General features: G+C 45.5%; 1 protein-coding gene across 1 annotated transcript in view; it reads right to left on the bottom strand.

The window, feature by feature from the left end:
* Positions 1 to 15,086, bottom strand: part of LOC110499120 (unconventional myosin-Id) — a 123,481-nt gene that overhangs the window by 62,126 nt on the left and 46,269 nt on the right. The window contains exons 12-16 of the mRNA XM_036955947.2: positions 8,854 to 8,924; positions 7,229 to 7,303; positions 6,822 to 6,954; positions 3,485 to 3,651; positions 688 to 895 (exon numbers count right to left, since the gene is read on the bottom strand). Coding sequence (XP_036811842.2) covers positions 688 to 895; positions 3,485 to 3,651; positions 6,822 to 6,954; positions 7,229 to 7,303; positions 8,854 to 8,924 — 654 coding nt within the window. The remainder of the gene's footprint in view (positions 1 to 687; positions 896 to 3,484; positions 3,652 to 6,821; positions 6,955 to 7,228; positions 7,304 to 8,853; positions 8,925 to 15,086) is intronic.

Below are 15,086 nucleotides of genomic sequence, written 5' to 3'. Positions count from 1 at the left end.
AATAAGGGTTGAATGGCTTTAGGGTTATGTGAACATTATATTCTCAGTCCCAGAGATTGTTTGTTCTTTTACTGTGCAGGAATGCCGGCGGCTTCCCAGAAGTCTGCAGTGCGGATGTGTGGACCTCTGCTCTTTTTTTCTCCTCCAGCACATTTACTGAGCTGGGGTTGTACGGGCTGATAGAAGAGAAAGAGAGAGAAAGAGAAAAAGAGAAAGAGAAAGAGAAAGAGAGAGAGAGAGAGAGAGAGAGAGAGAGAGAGAGAGAGAGAGAGAGAGAGAGAGAGAGAGAGAGAGAGAGAGAGAGAGCTAACGCTATAATAATTTTAGGCCCAGAAAATATCTCGGCGCATAGTGGCATATCAAGCCTCGAGAGTTGGCTATTCATATGAAAAGTACAGAGAGTGAATTTAAATGAGAACACAATGAGTGTTGAAGAAACAAGATAATGAGGTTACTGGAGAATGGGTAGCTTTGACTAGTAATCCATCTCCCTGATAGAATGATGTTAGTGACCGTAGTGGCTTTTCATTTCTCATTGTCAATAGGATATTGAATATAATACGTGTACACTATTGAATTTAACAGATTTACCCGGAGACGTCACACCTACACAATGTTACCACTCGACATAGGGCCGTTGCCATGGAGACCAGGCCAAGGGCCAAAGGTGACAACATTGAAACTGACCTTCTGAAGGAAGAGGACTATTCTCCCAACCATTTCGTCCCTCTGCTCCTCAAGGCAGAAGAGGGTGCGCGGCGTGCGGACGAACACCTTGGTCTTGCCGTAGGCCATGTCGTGCTCGAAGCCGCAGCCTTGCACCAGCCTCTTCACTGCCTCTTTGTCCGACGGAAGGTCGTGATTGGGCCACGTGAACTCCGAGATCATCTTGTACCTGAGGGGGCGGAATGGAGGCAGAGAGGGTCCAATATTAGCGGGCCTCAATACGCTTTAGCACCATCGCTAACCAGAGTGGTTCTGATAGTTCAGAGCATGGTGCGTGCAATGCAGTAATTGGGTTTATTGCTGCATGGGCCCAAACACACTGCAAACGGTGTGTTAACTGTTCGTCACATTGGACTAAATGACTGACTTCAATTCCCAAATTGTGTCTGCATCACTCTTCTTCTTTCACAAAACATGCACTTTGTTGAAGTGATTGGTTCTTTGACAGTGACTCACAGAAAAAATGCCCCGCAAAATACATGCGAAAACAGAACGATTGGCAACATTACAGGACACCGTGACAAGATATTATTGGACGGCCAAGAGGGGTCAAAACACTGCTAACACAAAACACTGCGATTCCTACATTAGTTATTCACTGGCATTTTACTGCCAACGCATGATGTAATACACAGTCCAAATTCATCAGTGAAGGAAATGAGGGACAGAGTTAGAGGAGAAGTGTGTTATGCAAAACTATCACCGCTAACTACCACAGATACTACCTCATCTAACTTGACCGAGGAAGGGCAGGGCAGTGGGGAGCGAGACAGCTGTGAATGTATTAGGGGCAAGAGTTTTTTTTTAAAAGGGTGTATTTGCGCGTGTATTTCCATTTGTTCGGGACCATTTGGAGCTTGTGTGTGAGTGCAGTTTGAACTAAATCCTAATTTAACTGCCAAGAGTCCAAAATAAATCCTATTAAAAATCCTCCTTTTGCATACAATATGAACGTGCCTCTGTTTCCCAGATGTTTAATATCACACTTTTAGAAGAAATATCGTGCTATATTTTGTCCTAATTTATTATGTAAAACAAGTGTGTGAGTGCACACGTTTGTATGATTGAGAGACAGAATCTCATTTAGTTGTCTACGGTGTCGTCTAGTCTGATGCGAGAGACTTGCAGCATCGTAAGTGACAACACTGCTGTCACATAGCGCCCACTCACAAGCCGATGTGATGATGCTAAGGCCCTCCTCTCCTCTGCAAAGCTCTCTATGATTTAGTCCAGTACTGACTGGATTCTGCTTTACCAAACTCAAGGCCAGCCCCGGTCTATTCATTTAGTCACCATTTGGTGTTATTAAGAGTACTGGATGTACACTACCGTTCAAAAGTTTGGGGTCACTTAGAAATGTCCTTGTTTTTGAAAGAAAAACACATTTTTCGTCTATTAAAATAACATCAAATTGATCAGAAATACAGTGTAGACATTGTTAATGTTGTAAATGATTATTGTAGCTGGAAACGACAGATTTTTTATGGAATATCTGCATAGGCGTACAGAGGCCCATCATCAGCAACCATCACTCCTGTGTTCCAATGGCACATTGTGTTAGCTAATCCAGGTTTATCATTTTAAAAGGCTAATTGATCATGAGAAACATATGCCTCACAAGTCCTCAACTGGCAGCTTCAATAAATAGTCAACAGATAGTCAACGTCAACAGTGAAGAGGTGACAGGATGCTGGCCTTCTAGGTAGAGTTGCAAAGAAAAAGCCATATCACAGACTGGCCAATAAAACGAAAAGATTAAGATGGGCAAAAGAACACAGACACTGGACAGAGGAACTCTTTCTAGAAGGCAAATGCTGATGCTCCAGATACTCAACTAGTCTAAAGAAGGCCAGGTTTATTGCTTCTTTAAATCAGGACAACAGTTTTCAGCTGCCCTAACATAATTGCAAAAGGGTTTTCTAATGATCAATTTGCCTTTTAAAATTATACACTTGGATTAGCTAACACAACGTGCCATTGGAACACAGGAGTGAAGGTTGCTGATAATGGGTCTCTGTACGCCTATGTAGATAATCCATAAAAATAAAATAAAAATCAGCCGTTTCCAGCTACAATAGTCATTTACAACATTAACAATGTCTACACTGTATTTCTGATCAATTTGATGTTATTTTAAAAGACATTTCTAAGTGACCCTAATCTTTTGAACGGTAGTGTACGTAAAAGAATGTCATCGTATAATGGTAGAGAAAAAAAAGAATGAAGGAATGTTCAGTAGGTGAGCGGATCGAAAACAGAGGCAGGAAGTAGTGACACCGACACATTGAAAGCGTAAAATGAATCAGAAGTGATCATTGTGAGGTTCATATTGTTGATGAATACTGTCTCAATACGACAGAGCATGTTTCCCCCCCACTAAAGTGCATTCGATGGAAGAGACGTCGTTAAAAACACACCCACTCTGTTGCAGGGCTGTTTTCCTAGTGAAGGGCAGGGCACAGGAACATTGTGTTGGAGGGGGCTCGTATTCACAAAGAGGGAATTGTTTAAGAAAATCTTCAAATTAAATCCCACTGCGAGATTATAAGCAGTTTTAATGCATTTTTGTAACTTTGCACAATGATTTTGCTCTGGGAAAATGTCCCTGTCAGACTAGGAATGCTGCTATCGGATGGGGATCAGGCCTTTTATATCATAATGAATAAGACTATACGGAAAGGAGGGAGTTGACCCTAAATCACCACTACTCGGGACCTGATTCTCCTTCTACCTGGAGATGACGTTTTAACGCTCGTACCTCTGGAGGAAGCGGGGGTACTCCTGGCGGTTGGCGAATCCGGCGCGGCGCACACGAACGTTCTCCAGTAGGCCCAGGTACTCGACCTGGTGGCGACAACGCTCGTACTCGAACAGCAGGGGCGACTTGACGTCGTTGGGCTTGATGCATCGCACATAGTAGGGCTCCTGTACACACAAACCACCAGGGGGACCACAGTGAGGAGACACAGCGAGGAGACACAGCGAGGAGACACAGCAAGGAGACACAGCAAGGAGACACAGCAAGGAGACACAGCAAGGAGACACAGCCCCCCCCCCCCCACGTCTCCTATCCTCTATCGGCACGGATGTGGAACAACTGGACATGTTAAAGCTAATTCCTATAGGATATCCAACATGTTTTTTTTTTTAAATACTTTATTATTATTTTATTTTTTTACATCCTGTGAATTTAAAAAAACTTTTTTTTACATCCTGTGAGTTTACATGTGTAATTTCGGAGGAGAGGAGATGAGGAAAGAAAACCCCCTTTAGACTGTTGAGATGCACTCGCTCTGTCAAATCAGTAGTACATGTTCTCAAAAAAAATTTAATGTTATTGTTGTCCAATGAAATTATTATTTACCTTTATTTAACCAGGTAGGCAAGTTGAGAACAAGTTCTCATTTACAATTGCGACCTGGCCAAGATAAAGCAAAGCAGTTCGACAGATACAACAACACAGAGTTGCACATGGAGTAAAACAAACATACAGTCAATAATAAAGTATAAACAAGTCTATATACAATGTGAGCAAATGAGGTGAGAAGGGAGGTAAAGGCAAAAAAGGCATTGGTGGCAAGGTAAATACAATATAGCAAGTAAAACACTGGAATGGTAGTTTTGCAATGGAAGAATGTGCAAAGTAGAAATAAAAATAATGGGGTGCAAAGGAGCAAAATAAATAAATAAATTAAATACAGTTGGGAAAGAGGTAGTTGATAGGGCTAAATTATATGTGGGCTATGTACAGGTGCAGTAATCTGTGAGCTGCTCTGACAGTTGGTGCTTAAAGCTAGTGAGGGAGATAAGTGTTTCCAGTTTCAGAGATTTTTGTAGTTCGTTCCAGTCATTGGCAGCAGAGAACTGGAAAGAGAGGCGGCCAAAGAAAGAATTGGTTTTGGGGGTGACTAGAGAGATATACCTGCTGGGGCGTGTGCTACAGGTGGGAGATGCTATGGTGACCAGCGAGCTGAGATAAGGGGGGACTTTACCTAGCAGGGTCTTGTAGATGACATGGAGCCAGTGGGTTTGGCGACGAGTATGAAGCGAGGGCCAGCCAACGAGAGCGTACAGGTCGCAATGGTGGGTAGTATATGGGGCTTTGGTGACAAAACGGATTGCACTGTGATAGACTGCATCCAATTTGTTGAGTAGGGTATTGGAGGCTATTTTGTAAATTACATCGCCAAAGTCGAGGATTGGTAGGATGGTCAGTTTTACAAGGGTATGTTTGGCAGCATGAGTGAAGGATGCTTTGTTGCGAAATAGGAAGCCAATTCTAGATTTAACTTTGGATTGGAGATGTTTGATATGGGTCTGGAAGGAGAGTTTACAGTCTAACCAGACACCTAAGTATTTGTAGTTGTCCACGTATTCTAAGTCAGAGCCGTCCAGAGTAGTGATGTTGGACAGGCGGGTAGGTGCAGGTAGCGATCGGTTGAAGAGCATGCATTTAGTTTTACTTGTATTTAAGAGCAATTGGAGGCCACGGAAGGAGAGTTGTATGGCATTGAAGCTTGCCTGGAGGGTTGTTAACACAGTGTCCAAAGAAGGGCCGGAAGTATACAGAATGGTGTCGTCTGCGTAGAGGTGGATCAGAGACTCACCAGCAGCAAGAGCGACCTCATTGATGTATACAGAGAAGAGAGTCGGTCCAAGAATTGAACCCTGTGGCACCCCCATAGAGACTGCCAGAGGTCCGGACAACAGACCCTCCGATTTGACACACTGAACTCTATCAGAGAAGTAGTTGGTGAACCAGGCGAGGCAATCATTTGAGAAACCAAGGCTGTTGAGTCTGCCGATGAGGATGTGGTGATTGACAGAGTCGAAAGCCTTGGCCAGATCAATGAATACGGCTGCACAGTAATGTTTCTTATCGATGGCGGTTAAGATATCGTTTAGGACCTTGAGCGTGGCTGAGGTGCACCCATGACCAGCTCTGAAACCAGATTGCATAGCAGAGAAGGTATGGTGAGATTCAAAATGGTCGGTAATCTGTTTGTTGACTTGGCTTTCGAAGACCTTAGAAAGGCATGGTAGGATAGATATAGGTCTGTAGCAGTTTGGGTCAAGAGTGTCCCCCCCTTTGAAGAGGGGGATGACCGCAGCTGCTTTCCAATCTTTGGGAATCTCAGACGACACGAAAGAGAGGTTGAACAGGCTAGTAATAGGGGTGGCAACAATTTCGGCAGATAATTTTAGAAAGAAAGGGTCCAGATTGTCTAGCCCGGCTGATTTGTAGGGGTCCAGATTTTGCAGCTCTTTCAGAACATCAGCTGAATGGATTTGTGAGAAGGAGAAATGGGGAAGGCTTGGGCGAGTTGCTGTTGGGGGTGCAGTGCTGTTGACAGGGGTAGGAGTAGCCAGGTGGAAAGCATGGCCAGCAGTAGAAAAATGCTTATTGAAATTTTCAATTATGGTGGATTTATCAGTGGTGACAGTGTTTCCTATCTTCAGTGCAGTGGGCAGCTGGGAGGAGGTGTTCTTATTCTCCATGGACTTTACAGTGTCCCAGAACTTTTTTGAGTTAGTGTTGCAAGAAGCAAATTTCTGCTTGAAAAAGCTAGCCTTGGCTTTTCTAACTGCCTGTGTATAATGGTTTCTAGCTTCCCTGAACAGCTGCATATCACGGGGGCTGTTCGATGCTAATGCAGAACGCCATAGGATGTTTTTGTGTTGGTTAAGGGCAGTCAGGTCTGGGGAGAACCAAGGGCTATATCTGTTCCTGGTTCTAAATTTCTTGAATGGGGCATGTTTATTTAAGATGGTTAGGAAGGCATTTAAAAAAAATATCCAGGCATCCTCTACTGACGGGATGAGGTCAATATCCTTCCAGGATACCCCGGCCAGGTCGATTAGAAAGGCCTGCTCGCTGAAGTGTTTCAGGGAGCGTTTTACAGTGATGAGAGGTGGTCGTTTGACCGCTGACCCATTACGGATGCAGGCAATGAGGCAGTGATCGCTGAGATCTTGGTTGAAGACAGCAGAGGTGTATTTAGAGGGGAAGTTGGTTAGGATGATATCTATGAGGGTGCCCATGTTTAAGGCTTTTATTTTTCAAATAGTTGCCAGGAGGTGGCCACACCCCTCACCTTGCATGCCAGGTTCTCCACCAATGCGATCATGGAGTTCTTAAAGAGGGTGGCGGCCGTTAGGGGTCGTTTGGTGACCTCAGTGATACTCAGCTTGCCCTCCGGCCACATCATCTTCAGCACTGGGTTGGAACTACGGAGAGAGAGGAAGAGGGGAAGAGGAAAAGAGAGGGAGAATGAGAGGAGCGGGGGGGAAAAGAGGGGAGGAAAAATTGGTTATCAGTGCATCATAGAAGGCTACAGTGGGGCCATGAGATAGGGAGGAAGGAGGGTGAGAGGAGAGGGGATAGCAGGTGTTTATCAGTGCATCATAGAAGGCTACAGTGGGGCCATGAGATAGGGAGGGAGGAGGGCGAGAGGAAGGAGGGCGAGAGGAGAGGGGATAGCAGGTGTGTGTTGACTCTAACCTGTTGTACAGTAGCCTTTTGAAGTCCTGGAAGAGAGTGTCCTTGTTCTTGTCGATGAAGCCAACCACAGAGTACCTGCGGTAGTACATAAGTACACACACACTTTGATCATCTTTTTCAGACACTAAGACAACATACAGCACCAAAGACGGTGCTTAAAAATGACAACAGCGTCTCCTAAAACCTACTCAGAAATAATTAGAATGGATGAATCAGAGAAGAATTAGAGAACAAATCCTCTGTTTCCAGAAAAACAGTGGTAGTGTGTGAGCCATCAGTAAGACCCAGGAGGAAACTGGCCCGTTAAAGGCTTGACTCCACAGTCTTAGACAGTATCTCAAATGGCACCCTATTCCTTATATAGTGCACCACTTTTCACCAGGACCCATTGACCAGAGCCCTATGGACCCTGGTCAACAGTAGTGCACTATATAGGGAATAGGGTGCCATTTGGAACGCGGTGGGTCTCAAGTTTGAGTACTTTCTGAACCAGTTAGGCTAGGCTGCAGGCAGAGTGGATGTCACAGTCCATGGTATTTATCTCTCATCTCATATTTAAAGACATATAATTGATGTGTATTTTCTTTAATTCATGTAATTCAGGGCTCTGTGAAGGAGACTTTGGTCTCAGTAGGACTCCCTGATAAAACAAAGGTTAAATAAAAAGATATTAACCATGGGGATGTAGCTCGGCGATGCTGGGCTGGACAGACATGCAGGCATTGAGGATGACTTGCATACTGTAGCATACACAGCTGGTGATTTGGTTGATGATAGTGTTTGATGATCTCATGTTTTTGTAATGATGAGGGTGATGGGGTCACCTTGGGGTCATGATAGGGGCTGCACCAAATGCTTGATGTATTATAATAATTGATTATGCTTAGGTTGTATTAATAGAAGGGGAGGGGTTATAAGACCACACTACATTTATAGGGTCCTGGACTACAGATTAGCAATATATATATTCATTATAAGGTTTAATATTGTTCCCCAGTTATTTTCTAGTCTTTGCCTCTTACAAGAAACGGTCTGAGAGCTGTGTGAGTTATTGCAGTCAAAACAGGGTGTCTGAGAAAGCGCCTCAAGGCTAAAAGAGATTCATAGACACAGAATCATGTAGGGGAGTGAAAGAGATAAGAGACAAGTCAGACATACCACTATAAAGCAACTTGGGTAGTGGAAAATTACTGCTGAGCCCTTAGAAAACACTAACTATTGTTCTCTCCTGCAGGTTTGTATAACTGTATATGCATGGGTTTGGTCTCATGAGTAGAAGGTGTTGATGTAGGCAGTTACATCACTATGGGTTGACTGCAAGCATATTAAAAGCAAATTGGACTTTCCCTATTTTGCAGAACTCAGTAGAGACATCAGTTGTATGTGTGATGTTTGATCTCTGACTTCTGTCTACAGCTGTATTTTGATTTTAAAAAACAACTGATTTATTAGTGCACATTTCGTGTGTTCCTTATTTGTTAAGTAAATAACGGAGCCCAGAAAATGGAAACCAACAAGGGTATTTAAAGAACAAAGTGAAGTGTAAGGAAGTCACTTCTGCCATCACAATGACTGATAACAAAAGGGTGGTGCCATACAGTACACCACTGTATACAATAACTTACACGACATCCCCTGCATAGTGCCGGATACGGAAATCTCTGTCAAACTCCAAACTCTTGTCTGTCGGGGAGAGCTGTGGATTGAGAGAGAGAGAGAAATTGAGTAACAAACCTGGGGAAGTAGGGAGGGATACATTCACACAGCCAAGGAGGTGATTTTACTTGACTCTGCCTAGGAATCTAATAGCTCCTATGCAAAGGAGCGAAAACAATGGGGCACTTTAGTCTGTAATATTAAGGGCATCTATTTTCAGATGTGCTATGCTCCATTTTTCTTTACTGGAAAGCATCTTCCCCAGAATTAACCTACTGTATCCCCATTAGAGAGAGAGAAGCTGCCTCACCAGATATAACGTAATGTTTCACCATTAGAGAGAGAGAAGCTGCTTCCCCAGATATAACATACTGTATCCCCATTAGAGAGAGAGAAGCTGCTTCCCCAGATATAACATACTGTATCCCCATTAGAGAGAACCAGCTTCCCCAGATATAACATACTGTTTCGCATTAGAGAGAAGCAGTTTCCCCAGATATAACGTACTGTTTCCCATTAGAGAGAAGCAGCTTCCCCAGATATAACGTACTGTATCCCCATTAGAGAGAGAGAAGCTGCTTCCCCAGATATAACGTAATGTACTGTATCCCCATTAGAGAGAGAGAAGCTGCTTCCCCAGATATAACATACTGTATCCCCATTAGAGAGAGAGAAGCTGCTTCCCCAGATATAACGTACTGTATCCCCATTAGAGAGAGAGAAGCTGCTTCACCAGATATAATGTAATGTATCACCATTAGAGAGAGAGAAGCTGCTTCACCAGATATAACGTAATGTATCACCATTAGAGAGAGAGAAGCTGCTTCCCCAGATACAACGTACTGTTTCCCATTAGAGAGAGAGAAGCTGCTTCCCCAGATATAACGTACTGTATTGTTTCCCATTAGAGAGAGAGAAGCTGCTTCCCCAGATATAACGTACTGTATTGTTTCCCATTAGAGAGAGAGAAGCTGCAGAGCCACTGGTGCAGACAACAATGTCGCTAAAACAACAGCACAGTCAGGTGGGACACATGCTATTCTCTCCCACTGAGCTAGAGAGACAGAGAGGGAGAGAGAGAACGAGAGAGAGAGAGAGAGAGAGGAGGGGGCAATGTGTGCACGTGAAATATGAATGAGCCGTGTGTGGTGACACAGGAACTGGATGTGGCCAACTGTATGTAGGCCAGTGGTGGAGTGCAGAGAGGAGAGAAAATGAACATGCAGGGGACTTTAGAGGTCTGCCGCAGTCCTCTGCCACCTGTCCTTTTCCTGTCTGTGGGCATGCGTGTATACCTGACTGTACGTGTGTGTGTGTACCCGTTTGTCTGTGTCTGCATATCCATCCATGTGGCATGGCAACATACAAGGCAAGCGAGCAGCATGATATTAGTGCCACCACTACACTGCCATTCATCAAATATTACACTGACATCAGAGAGAGAGGGGCATCCAGTCTCATTCAAAAACAAGGCAGAAATTAGAGCTAGAAGGACGAGGTTGCAGGATGTATAGTGGGGGGAGTACAATGATACAGAGCCTCCTCTAAGCCATTGGGACAGCCAGTGTTATATAAAAGAGGGACATCCAAGATGTTAGGAGGAACAGAGAGAAGAGAGTGCCGAAGTGGATGAGTCATCGAGCGGAGAGCACACACACACACACACACACACACACACACACACACACACAGGAAGAAGAGAGAAGGGAAAGTCCCTGACGACTGGAATGAGGATGTTGCTAACGAGAACACCTGACAGGCCGAAAACCGTGGAGGAAAATATACAAATCTCTATACTTTGTGTAAATCTGTGTGAACGCATTCAAATTCCCATTCAGAGCCTTGGAAATGAATGGGAATGGCCATCGCAGAAATACTTCAGTCGAACTGTGATAGGGAATTGATCCATGACCCTGTGCTCTATACAGGCCAGTGCAGCCAGCCAGTCAAACAGACAGTGATCCTGGCAGCTAGACACACAAACACACAGCCAGACAGACGGAGGCCACCTTGTCCTCATCTACCACAATACGTCCCCCTCCACAGACACTACCAGCTATGCTATTGCCACGTCTCTCTCCGTGTCTGCCTCACTCTTTATTCAGTCTAATGCCCATTTCAGATGAGAAAGAGGAGGGGTGGGGGGGGGGGTTTTAGAGAGAGGGAGAAAATAAAGAAAAAGGGAAATTAAAGAGAAGGACAGAGCTACGTTTGGGATGAGGTGACGGGGACAAAGAGGTAACGAGAGAGTTACGAGGGGAGACGGAGCGGGAGAGAGAGAGAGAAATGAGAATGGAGACAATGTTTTGAACAGGGGGGGGGGGTTTATTGGGTTCTTGACAGGTAGAGAAAGAACAGATGGAGCATTTAAGGCAGCAGGTGGCGCCACAACAGGTTCAGAACAGACCTATTGTGTGGATTACAGTCTGTATACAGAACTGGAAACCTTGGTATTATTTCCCTTGTCTTTTGGCCACGGCGCTCTTGGGTCTTTTAGTTCCACATTCATTATTTTGAAGAAGACACTGCACCTGTCCACAAAAGCACTGAACATTCTTCGATTTAAAACGTCTACAATCATGTTGGCCATTCATATCTGTCCAACTCGGATTTTCTCTTGTCACACGAGTCCAATAGCCTCGTGTAAGTGTGAACAGCTTTATAGCAGAGACCACCCTGATCACCTTAACACCTGCTGTCCCTCGTCAAACCTTGCCCTCCCTCCAGCGCCTCCCCTCTGCCACTTCCACCTGCCATCATGTTCGCCACCAGGGACTCGCAGTCTCGCCTGCTAACTAAGCTGGCACCTGCAAGGCACACGTGCCACGCCGGCCAACTGACTTGCTCCAAACCGGTCATTCACTCACCACAGGAGCCAATCATTACTGCATTTTCTAAAAACAGAAACGTCAACAGAGACTAAGCACCCACTTCGAGGAAAAGTTCAAAACGTGACATCAAGAATCTGCTGCATTGAGAAGGTAAAAAGCCTATGTGTTGGAACCGGAAGCGCTTGTTTGAAAGATTTCTCGTAGACATGCATGAAACCACTCTAGACGTACCTCTTTCCTGCCCCCCCCCCCCCCCCCCCCCCCGTCCTTGTGTTGTATTGTAATGTAAATACATTAGAGCTAATGAACAGCAGGACCACGTTATTAGCATCTCCACCACATGGTGCATGAAAGGGTAATCACTTTTGGGCAGCCTGCCGCTGCTGCTGCATGCATTCGCAAGCATACAGGCACACACACACACACACAGCATCCTATGCTGCGACTGTACAGGGCATGTGCAGAGACTGCAAATAGTAGGATCAGAGGGTAGACGGTAAAGAGAAAAGGGGGACGGGGGGAGAGGAGAGAGATTGTGTGTGTGTGTGTATGTGTGTGTATGATAGTAGGGGGAGAGAGAGCGAGAAAGAGGTGGAAATGAAGAGGGAGTGATAGAGGGAGAGAGAGCAAGGGAGGGGTGGGTAGAGGCTGCCATGACGACCGCTCCCAGCAGGAAGGCCTGTGTCAGCAAATAGTTAACAGTGTAAAAAAATATTGAAAAAACATCTGGGAGGATCAAAGGGACCTGGAGAAGGAAAGCAGACGACAACAAGTCGTACGTGCGGCAGAGGACCAGGACCCATGCAAAGGTGGTAGAAAAGTTCCCCTTAAAACTATTCATTCTCAGCCTTCCGACATGGTATTAAAGGGGTACAACCTCATAGTGCAGAAGAGAAGGCATATGAGTCAGAGAGGAAATTGGGAGGATGGAGTATGGTATCGACGCAGAGAGTTCTCGAAGAAGCAGGGAAGTGTTTCTTTACTTTTATCGAGCAAGAACAATTGCAGTCCTGTTTAAATGTGTCTTCAAAAGTTCTATATACAGTTGTCAGTAACCACTCCTGTCTCACACTATGAAGGCAAGACACACCCCCCCCTGGCCCATCACAGTCCCATTATATACAGTTGTCAGTACTACCGTCTCACACTATAGACCCCCCCCCCCCCCCCGGCCCATCACAGTCCCATTATATACAGTTGTCAGTACTACCGTCTCACACTATAGACCCCCCCCCCCGGCCCATCACAGTCCCATTATATACTGTTGTCAGTACTACCGTCTCACACTATAGACCCCCCCCCCCCCCCCCGGCCCATCACAGTCCCGTTATATACAGTTGTCAGTAACCACTCCTGTCTCACACTATGAAGGCAAGACAACCCCCCCTCCCCCCCTGGCCCATCACAGTCCCATTATATACAGTTGTCAGTACTACCGTCTCACACTATAGACCCCCCCCCCCCCCCCCCCCCGGCCCATCACAGTCCCATTATATACAGTTGTCAGTACTACCGTCTCACACTATAGACCCCCCCCCCCCCCGGGCCATCACAGTCCCATTATATACAGTTCTCAGTAACCACTCCCGTCTCACACTATAGACCCCCCCCCCCCCCCCCGGCCCATCACAGTCACATTATATACAGTTGTCAGTAACCACTCCTGTCTCACACTATGAAGGCAAGACACCACCCCCCCCCCCCCCCCCCCCCCTCCGGGCCCATCACAGTCACATAATATACAGTTGTCAGTAACCACTACCGTCTGACACCATAGACCCCCCCCCCCTGGCCCATCACAGTCACATTATATACAGTTGTCAGTAACCACTCCTGTCTCACACTATGAAGGCAAGACACCCCCCCCCGGCCCATCACAGTCCCATTATATACAGTTGCCAGTAACCACTCCTGTCTCACACTATGAAGGCAAGACACTCCCCCGGCCCATCACAGTCCCATTATATACAGTATCAATTACATCCAGTAGTTTTATCAACACAGCTCCACCGCTTCAAACACCCCCTTGATTAATATCTAACAGCCCTAACAGGACTGGAAAACCAATAACAGGGATTTTTCTTAAAGGGATGTTTTCATCAGACACTCAGAGCAATAACATAGCGACTAGATCTGGAAGAGTTTTTGAAGCAAAAGAAGATGCTGCCACTGATCAAGACGCTGCTTCGTTTCCACCCTCTCGCTCTCTGATCTGGAGTGTGAGGTCTTTGCCAACAGTGTGTGTGTTGTGAGTTATTACAGGGCGACAGTCAGCCAGGAGAACACAGAGAAACCTTGGTGTCTAGCAGCTCCAGGGTGAGGACATTAGTGCTGACAGACAGTGCGGCTCCTATTACAGGCTAATGGAATACGACAGCGCCGCTTCTCTCACTCTCCTCCCTTTTTCTCACTCCCCCGCTCTCTCTCGCTCACATCCCTCATTTGGCCTTTTTTCACTCCCTCGCTCGGTCCCGCTCAATCTCTTCCTCATCCCATCTTTACCTCCCCCTCATTCCCTTTCACACTTCCAATTTCCACACTCACTTTGGAAGATTCCTGACAAGAACTGCAATGTTTAAAAAATAAAAAACTGCCTGAGATCTTTCAGGCCCGCAGAGTCTTTGAGTCACTTTGAACCTGGCAGCCATGAACATTTCAAAACTTTCCAAATCAGAGCTGCTTCTAGAGTACGGGGCGTGAGGTGAGGGGAATCTGTGAATCAAAAAAAGATGGGTCCCTCCAATGCACCAGGGATGAGCCTCGGAGCATTCTCTGCTATGCTGCAATAACGTCATGCTCCCGCAATAAATCTAACTTTTAAAAGTAACATTTGAGTTTATTTTGATATTTTTTTTACTGATAACAGTATCAGGAGTCAAGCATCTTTAAGTAGAAGTTCCTGTATTGTTACAGAGCTTAGTTACGGTGTCCAACCAGATTGTAGATGGTAGCATAAGTACATTACGGGAACAGACATCCACATCATCATACTCACGTGGCACCAGCATTCTAATCTACTTTTCCTTCCACTTCTCTAGTTAAATAAAGGTTACATTGATTATATATTTTTTATTCTCTCATTGTCTGCCTATCAATCTTCTCCGCCGGAGCCTATGGGGACTCTGTGTAGCACTAGGTGTTTTATCTCTGCACAGGGCAGTGCACACACACACACACAGAGTATGATAGCCACCTGCCTGCCAGTCCTCTAGGCCTAGATGAATGACATATAGATGTAATCGATGTATTCACCTGAGGGGGAATGCAGTCAACAGTGCGTTCGGAAAGTATTCAGTCCCCTGGACTTCTCCCACATGCAAAGATGAACGGAGCAAAGTACAACGATATCCTTGATGAAAACCTGCTCCAGA

This window comes from Oncorhynchus mykiss, chromosome 20 (assembly GCF_057628025.1).
Source record: "Oncorhynchus mykiss isolate SJ-2025 chromosome 20, ASM5762802v1, whole genome shotgun sequence".
NCBI classification, from domain to species: Eukaryota; Metazoa; Chordata; class Actinopteri; order Salmoniformes; family Salmonidae; genus Oncorhynchus; species Oncorhynchus mykiss.
Note: the sequence above shows the minus strand (reverse complement) of the source record. Positions and strands in the feature narration are given on the sequence as shown.